The sequence below is a fragment of the Melitaea cinxia genome, chromosome 26 (genome assembly GCF_905220565.1).
Source record: "Melitaea cinxia chromosome 26, ilMelCinx1.1, whole genome shotgun sequence".
Lineage (NCBI taxonomy): Eukaryota > Metazoa > Arthropoda > Insecta > Lepidoptera > Nymphalidae > Melitaea > Melitaea cinxia.
This window is the reverse complement of record NC_059419.1, coordinates 11,831,467-11,839,728: the sequence shown is the minus strand read 5'-3', so window position 1 is coordinate 11,839,728 and position 8,262 is coordinate 11,831,467. Positions and strand designations below refer to the sequence as shown.

The following is an 8,262-nucleotide window of genomic DNA, read 5'->3' as shown; positions in this document are numbered from 1 at the left end:
GGAGGACGGGATTTCGCCTTCTTCTTTCTGTTCTTTCGCTGCTGCGGTGACTTCGCAGCAGCGGCACCCGACGCAGGAGGTTTGTCCTTGCCCTTCTTCTTCTTTTTCTTTTTAACAACGGCGACCCATTCGTCGTCACGAGGTCGGGTCGCCGTCGCATCGCCAACAGCCGTCACAGGGGCCGTGGAGACCGTGGCGGCTTTCGCCTTTCGCGCCACCTTTTTCTTCTTCGCTGGTGGCGGCGCCTGCAACGCAACCCCTGTAGTATCTGCTGCTAGCGGCGGACGGACTGTCTTCGCCGGCGGCAGCCTCTCCTCGATGTCTGCGAGGCGGGTGTCGAGCATCTCCTTGATCGAAGAGAGCAAGGACGCTCGCATCCGATCCTCTCTGTCCGTCTCACTCTGTGTGTCCTGTGCTGGACCAGAGACAGGTTGTAAGGGCCGATTTTTGGCCAGTTCCGCCATCTGCAACTTCAATTCTTCAACGTCCCTCCTCAGCCGAGTGTTCTCCGCTTGGAGTTTGCGGACCTCGTCTGAGGCGGTACGCTCTTTAAGAGACTCCACCGCAATGCTGATCGAAGAGGCCGCGTTCTTCAAGGCCTTTACGAAGGTCCCCTTCAGGTTCGTCGATCTCGTCGCCACTTTTAATATAATGTCGACGTCCTTCGCGACTTGCACGCCCAAGGCTTCGACAGTGCGGACGTCGCCTACATCCACCCCCATTGCCCGGCGTCCTTCCTCCGCCTCCAAGACCTCTGCCTCAAGCGCTTTCTCGCGCGAGGCCGCTTCTCTTTGGCTGCTGCGCTTGCGAGCTAGCGCAGTCAGCGGCAGATGACTCTCGTCGTCAGATGTTGGCGACAACGAGGCCAAGTGCAGTCGGGGCCGTTTCCCGACAGATCGGGCCCTCCTACTAATCGGCAGACTGTCATCAGAGTCAAGAGCAGTCTGCCCCTCCGACGCGTACTCCACTACATCACTATCTGAATAAATTTTTTCATTTGTATCCATTTTGTTCCCACGAGTATGGGGGAAAGGGTGGTCAGCCCGAGGTAACACCCCCTGTACCTGGGCAAGCCTCGCGTAACCCCACTCTGGCCTCGGCGGGGCTACAGAGCAGGGGATCGCAGTAGAGACTGAACTTCCCATCAGCCATGCATCCCCTCGCGCTGCGTCGCCGCTTGGGATTCGGGGTAATTTTTTATAGAGGTTTTCTTCCTCGCGGTCCGGCCGGTTAAGGCAAGACCCTCGGTCCCGTTCGTGGCCGCGAGACATGACCACGACACCACAAACGGGATTACGATAATAGGACGGTGAGCGAACAGTACTCCTGCCCACTCTGTCCGACGGCGGGGTAAGCGCACGCCGAACCCATCCACCCCCCGTGGTGACACAGTGCGCGAGCGCTGTGCCACCTGATGCACTCACGGGACAACTCTAAAGTAGAGCGCCGGAATGCATCCCCACGCGTCGGTCGTCAGCCACGACGGGCAGCAGTGCCGCGATTGTGATACTGCTGCCCGCCACGTTGCCCAGGGTACAACACGAGGAGGTCACCGACAAGCACCCCAACCTTTTTTTTTTTTTTTTTTTTTTTACGTGTGGAAAATCCTTCATGGACACCCTCCGGTTGGGGGGGCTCGGAGGGGAGTCAGACTCTTACTGAACAAAAACCACACGTGTGTTCCGCCTATGCGCTTGTGGCGAGATCGCGAGGACACAAAGCTCTTTCGCGATCCCGCCGGCGCCTGCCCAGACTAGGGCCCGTCGTCGTCGCCGCAAAAGCGACAGCGACCCGAGAGAGGATCCCTTGAACACATAAGATCGCCTCTCTCCGTCCTCCTCGGGATCGTGCAATGCGGTCGATAGATCCCCCGACCTATCGCCCGCTGATCCAAACTACGGGGGTGGCGGCTGCAGGTTGGCCAGGTAGGCCCTGCGCCGCTGACCGCGTCTCCCGCGACGAGACGGAAGCGAGTTCGGATCCCGTTCCCGCTCCCGCTCCGCCGCCTCCTTCCGCAGCATCACGGCGCTGCAGAAGGAGGAAACGGCGCTCCAGTTCTCTTCGCTGCCGACCATGGCAGAAATCACGGCCGGCAGCGAGAGATCCGCTCCGATGGCCGCAGACAGGGCGGCGCGCTCCTCGCACCACGCCGGGCAGACCGCGCGCGTGTGCTCCGCCGTGTCCTCGGCGCCGGCGTCGCAATGGTGACATTCCGACGTCGGCTCCCGCCCCAACGCTCGGCACAGATAGCGACCGAAGCAGCCGTGCCCGGTCAGCATCTGCGCCAAGTGGAACGACATCGCACCGTGTCGCCTATCGACCCAGCCGCGCAGAACGGGCCGAATCGCCGCCACCAGCCCCCGACTCGTAATTACGTTCGGGTCCTCGAGATTCTCCGACCACTTCCGGAAGAGGCCGTCGCGAGCTTCTCTCCTCCATCGCACGACCTCTTGCGGACGAGGTGGTTCCTCCCTCAGGCGCGCTTCCGTCACGCGCCAGAAGACCGACGCGAGAGCTTCGGCCTCCAGTTCCCACGGGGGGCTGCCGGCGAGGAGACACGATGCGGTGTAGGACACCGTGCGGTACGCCCTCGCAGCCCGCAGCGCGATAGCGCGGTGCGGCCTGCGAATCAGCGACACGTTCCGCGCACAGAGAGCGCCCGCCCAAATCGGAGCGCCATACAACGCCATCGAACGCACGACGCCCACGAAGAGGCGTCTGCATTTGTCGGCGGGCCCTTCTAGGTTGGGCAGTAGACTCCCGAGCGCTCCGGCGGCGGCCAGAAGCTTCGGGGTCAGCCGCCGGAAGTGTTCGTCGAACTTCCAGCGACCGTCGAGAACGATGCCCAGGTACTTCATCGTCGACCCGACGGCGATCGAAGTACCCCCGACGACTATCGACGTCCCGGGCGGAGGAGCGGCCCTCGGCCCGTGAAAGGCCAGGACCTCCGTCTTCTGCAAGGCGACCTCCAGCCCGAGAGCCCGAATCCTGGCCACCACCTGCGCGACGCCGGCCGTGGCGAGGAGGCCCGCCTCGCGGTGCCCGCCGGCGCGAACGGTGACGAGAGTGTCGTCTGCGTAGCAGATGACCGACACTCCCGGCAACGTGGCACCGCGGAGCACCCAGTCGTAGCCGATGTTCCACAGGAGCGGTCCGAGGACCGAACCCTGCGGAACGCCGCACGACATGGACCGCCTCGACAGACCGCCGCCGCCTATCGGGAACTCTACCGCCCTTCCCGCAAAGTAAGCTCCGATAAGCCTACGCAAGTAGCGCGGGATACCGTGGTATCCCATCGCCACCCTCACCGTCTCCCAGGGCAGAGAGTTGAACGCGTTGGTCACGTCCAGCGAGACCGCCCACAACACTCCACCCCGGGAGACCGCCGACTCGGCGAGGTCCCTGAGGTGGGCGATGGCCGCGACGGTCGACCGGCCCCGACGAAATCCATACTGCGCCTCGTGCAATCCCGGGTTCATCGACTCGAGAATTCGAGTCGCCAGGACGCGCTCGAACACCTTACTGATCTCGTCGAGGAGCACGATCGGTCGATAGGCCGAAGGCTGTTCGGCCGACCGTCCGTCCTTCTTCAGCAGGACGAGCCTGCCCGTCTTCCAGACCTGGGGAAACCGGCCCTGCTCCAGGCACCTTTCGAACAGGGCCCGAATTCTGCCACCCATGCTACCCGTCGCGAGGCTCAGCACCTTTCCCGGCACGCCGTCCGGGCCCGGCGCGGTGCGCTTCGATTTGAGCCTCGCGACGGCCGCACCGAGCTCCGCCTCGGTCACAGGGGGGATCCCGCTCTCCGCGAGACGCGGCTCCGCGACACCCATAGCCGGTGGGCTCCACTCGTTCCTATGAGGGAAGAGGGACTCGACTACGCGCTGCAAGATTTGCGGCTGCAAGCTCGTGGTCAGAGGGGGTGCCCACGGACGGAGCTTCTTCCGCACCGCCCGGTACGGCCTGCCCCACGGGTCTCTGTCCAGAGTTCGCAGCCACTCGTCCCAGCACGATTCCTTAGCGCGTGCAATGCCCGCCTGCAGCGCTTTGCAGGCGGACCGGTAGGAGTCGTACAGGCCGTCCTCTGCGGCCTGGTCCCTTCTTCGCCTCCGCCTGTAGTTGGTGAATCGGCGGCGCGATCTCACGCAGGCTTCGCGCAAGTCGCGGAGCTCCGGACGCCACCAGTACAAGTGCCGCCTCGGCGGGAACGGCTTCACCCTCGGCATCGCCGCGTCGCAGATCCGCGCCAGCGATTCGCGGATGCCCTCTGCTTCCTCGTCGACGGAAAGGGCCGGTTCCGAAGGTCGGCGGATCCATTCCTCCACTATCGCAGCCTCCACGGCGATCTCCGCATCCATCCGACTCAGCACCCAGCGCGGGCCGGTGCCGATCGGAACGCTCGAGTCGGACGCGTTCGAACGCGACGAGGAGACGTCGAACCGAATGTACCGGTGGTCGGAGAGGGTCTCGACGTCGGTCAAGACTCTCCAACCCCGGACGCGGTTGTGGAGGTTTCGGGACGCGAAAGTCACGTCCACAATGGACCCACCGCTCCTTCGCACGCAGGTGTTCCTCGTGCCCCGGTTCAGCAACGTGAGGCCCGTTGCCACCGCCCATTCCTCCATGATCGCGCCCCTCGCGTCAGTCGCCGGAGCCCCCCAGGTCACCGACCTGGCGTTAAAGTCGCCGGCGATCAGAACGGCACGGTGCGGCCGCCGAGCGATCGACGCCCCGATCTCCGCGAGCATTGCCTCGAAGTCGGCGAGACTCCGGCTCGGGGGAGCGTACACGCCGATGACGGCCACTCCGTCCATCGTACCGAGTGCGTATCCGCTCCCCCTCCGGACGTCCACGAAGCCCGCAGAGGCCGGAGCGATCACCGCGACCGACCCGTCCAGGTCGCCCAGCCAATCGCCGCGATCGGGGACCGCGTAGGGCTCCGCCACTATCGCGATCTTAATGCCCCACTGTGCCATGCTCTCGATCAGCAGATCTTGAGCTCTGGCACAGTGGTTCAGATTGGCCTGCAAGAACTTAATGGACGCCATTAATTATCGGCGTCCATTAAATCCTCCACTGGCTTAGCAGCCGGCGCGTCGACGATGGTAGCCTTTACGGGCCTGTCTTTGAGCCTGCCGCTCTTGTTGGTCTTTTTCTTTCCCTTTTTGTAGTCGGGGCACCTCCTGTCGCCAATTCTGTGGTTGGCGGGCCGGTCGGCCGCCGCACATATGGCGCACTTCGGTTCGGCTTTGCACTCGCGAAGTCTGTGGCCCGACTCGCCACAGCGGTAGCAGGCGCCGCTGCGGTCCACTTCGCGAGTGCACTTCGCGCCGACGTGCCCCGTCTCGTGGCACCGGAAGCACCTCAGCGGCCTCGGTTCGAGCAGCCGGACCCTCGCCGTGGTCCAGCCGACGCGCAATCGTCCTTCACGGGCGACTTTTCGCGCCGCGACCACCGGGCAGCTCACCCAGAGCGAGCCGTTGGGGGCGAGGGAGCCAGCCTTCACGTCGTCCGGCTGACACCCACCCTCCGCGGCCAGTGCTCGGGTGACCTCCTCGGCGGTGACGGAGTCGTCGAGCCCCATGACCCGCAGCTCGACCCTCTTCGAAGGCCGCTGCACTCTGACGTCTTCCGTGCCGAGGACTTCCCGCAATTTTGAGGCGAGAAGGTCGGCCTTCTCGCCTTTCTCCGCTCCAGGGACCTCGATGATCCGGGAACCCGTCGCGCCCGTTCGGATCTTGAGCGTTTGGATTCCCAGACCATCGAGGTCTATCCTGCTGCGGGCCTCCTTGATCACAGAGGCGTACGTGACGCCTCTGTCCTTCGCCTCCGGGGCCTGGGAACCTAACCTAACCTAACCTAACCTAACCTAACCTAACCTTTTTTTTTTTTTTTTTTTTTTTTTTTTTTTTACGTTGGAAAATGCATTTACGCACTGACCCCGCCACCGAAAGCTCGGCAGCGGGAGTGTGGGGCTCCCGGCGGTAGGTGCAATGCCGGACTACCCACTAAAAACCAACGGTGCCCTCGTCGTCCTAGTGGGGCGCCACGGTACCACTAATAAGTATTGTCCGTGACGCCCCGACGTATGACCGCGAGTGCTGCGCGGTCGCCTTCGCTAGTAGAGCGCTCACGGGCGCGAGAGCGCTCTATAACTCCAGGGAGTTGGGGAGGAGGCTACGACGACATCGCCGCAGCCTCCTCCGCAGCTTTTCGACTATTTGGAGGGGGGGCACGCCCCACCGCCATTCGCCGGACCTTTGGGGGACGACAAACCCGCCCTCCCATTATATGCGACGCCGGTTTTCCGGCACTGGTGCATACAGCACATTTCGGAGCCTCGGTGCAGTTTTTGGCAATATGCCCCTCCTTGCCGCACCGGTAGCACAAACCACTCCGGTCCACCGCGAAGGGACATGTTGGACGGGTGTGCCCTATGCCCATACATTTGAAGCAGCGCAAAGGACGCTGCTCCAGCAGTGTGACTCTGGCAGAGCTCCAGCCGACAAGTAGTCTGCCTGCCTGTGCCAGAGCCTTCGCGGCAGGGATCGGACACCTTAATATTGAGGCGCCCATCCCTCCTGGTCCAGTCGTGACCTCACCGGTTTTGATGACGCCGACGTCGCATTTGGTGGCCTTGGCTGCCGCCTCTGCCACCATTTGTTTAGTGACGGAGTCATCCAGTCCAGAAACTCGAAGACTCGCGAGCTTCATGGGCTGGACGACTCTCGCCGTGCCTTCGAGGACGCGGTCGAGCTCCTGCGCCAGACGCTGTGCCGCTTCCGAAGTCTGGCCTTTCGCCAGCTCCAACAGCCTACCTCCGGTTGCGGCAGTGCGCACGTTTAATCCTTCACTTATTCCCAGGTCAGCCAAATTTAGCGTTTCCGCAGCCCGCTTGAGTAAATGGCTGTAGGTGACCCCCTGTTCCTCTGCTTCTGGCTCCAGTGTAATAATCACTGCGGGCCTACGGGGGGCCACCAACCTGGGACGACGGGATTTCGCCTTCTTCTTTGACTTTGTCTTCTTTCGCTGCTGCGATGACTTAGCGGCAGCAGCACCTGACGCAGAAGATTTGTCCTTGCCCTTCTTCTTCTTTTTAACAACGGCGACCCATTCGTCGTCACGAGGTTGGGTCACCTTTGCATCGCCAACAGCCGTCGCAGGGGCCGTGGAGACCGTGGCGGCTTTTGCCTTTCGCGCCGCCTTTTTCTTTTTTGCTGGTGGCGGCTCCTGCAGCGTAACCCCTGTAGCATCTGCTGCTAGCGGCGGACGGACTGTCTTCGCCGGCGGCAGCCTCTTCTCGATGTCTGCGAGGCGGGAGTCGAGCATCTCCTTGATCGCAGAGAGCAAGGACGCTCGCATCCGCTCCTCTCTGTCCGTCTCACTGTGTGTGTCCTGTGCTGGACCAGAGACAGGTTGTAAGGGCCGATTTTTGGCCAGTTCCGCCATCTGCAACTTCAATTCTTCAACGTCCCTCCTCAGCCGAGTGTTCTCCGCTTGGAGTTTGCGGACCTCGTCTGAGGAAGTACGCTCTTTAAGCGACTCCACCGCAATGCTGATCGACGAGGCCGCGTTCTTCAAGGCCTTTACGAATGTCCCCTTCAGGTTCGTCGATCTCGTCGCCACTTTTAATATAATGTCGACGTCCTTCGCGACTTGCACGCCCAAGGCTTCGACAGTGCGGACGTCGCCTACATCGACACCCATTGCCCGGCGTCCTTCCTCCACCTCCAAGACCTCTGCCTCAAGCGCTTTCTCGCGCGAGGCCGCTTCTCTTATGCTGCTGCGCTTGCGAGCTAGCGCAGTCAGCGGCAGATGACTCTCGTCGTCAGATGTTGGCGACAACGAGGTCAAGTGCAGTCGGGGCCGTTTCCCGATAGATCGGACCCTCCTATTAATCGGCAGACTGTCATCAGAGTCGAGAGCAGTCTGACCCTCCGACGCGTTCTCCACACCATCACTATCTGAATAAATTGTTTCATTAGTATCCATCTTGTTCCCACGAGTATGGGGGAAAGGGTGGTCAGCCCGAGGTAACACCCCCTGTACCTGGGCAAGCCTCGCGTAACCCCACTCTGGCCTCGGCGGGGCTGCAGAGCAGGGGATCGCAGTAGAGACTGAACTACCCATCAGCCATGCATCCCCTCGCGCTGCGTCGCCGCTTGGGATTCGGGGTAATTTTTTATAGAGGTTTTCTTCCTCGCGGTCCGGCCGGTTAAGGCAAGACCCTCGGTCCCGTACGTGGCCGCGAGACATGACCAC

The 8,262-nt window shown here is 62.3% G+C and overlaps 1 protein-coding gene across 1 annotated transcript; it reads right to left on the bottom strand.

Moving 5' to 3' along the window:
* Positions 1-6,177: 6,177 nt before the first annotated feature.
* On the bottom strand, positions 6,178-7,992 carry LOC123666487. Its single transcript, XM_045600576.1, has one exon. The coding sequence runs from the start codon at positions 7,990-7,992 to the stop codon at positions 6,178-6,180; it is 1,815 nt and encodes a 604-aa protein (XP_045456532.1).
* Positions 7,993-8,262: the final 270 nt, after the last annotated feature.

Coding starts and splice junctions, on each gene's coding strand:
- LOC123666487 (XM_045600576.1), bottom strand. CDS start 7,992: ATGGATACTAATGAAACAATTTATTCAGATAGTGATGGTGTGGAGAAC.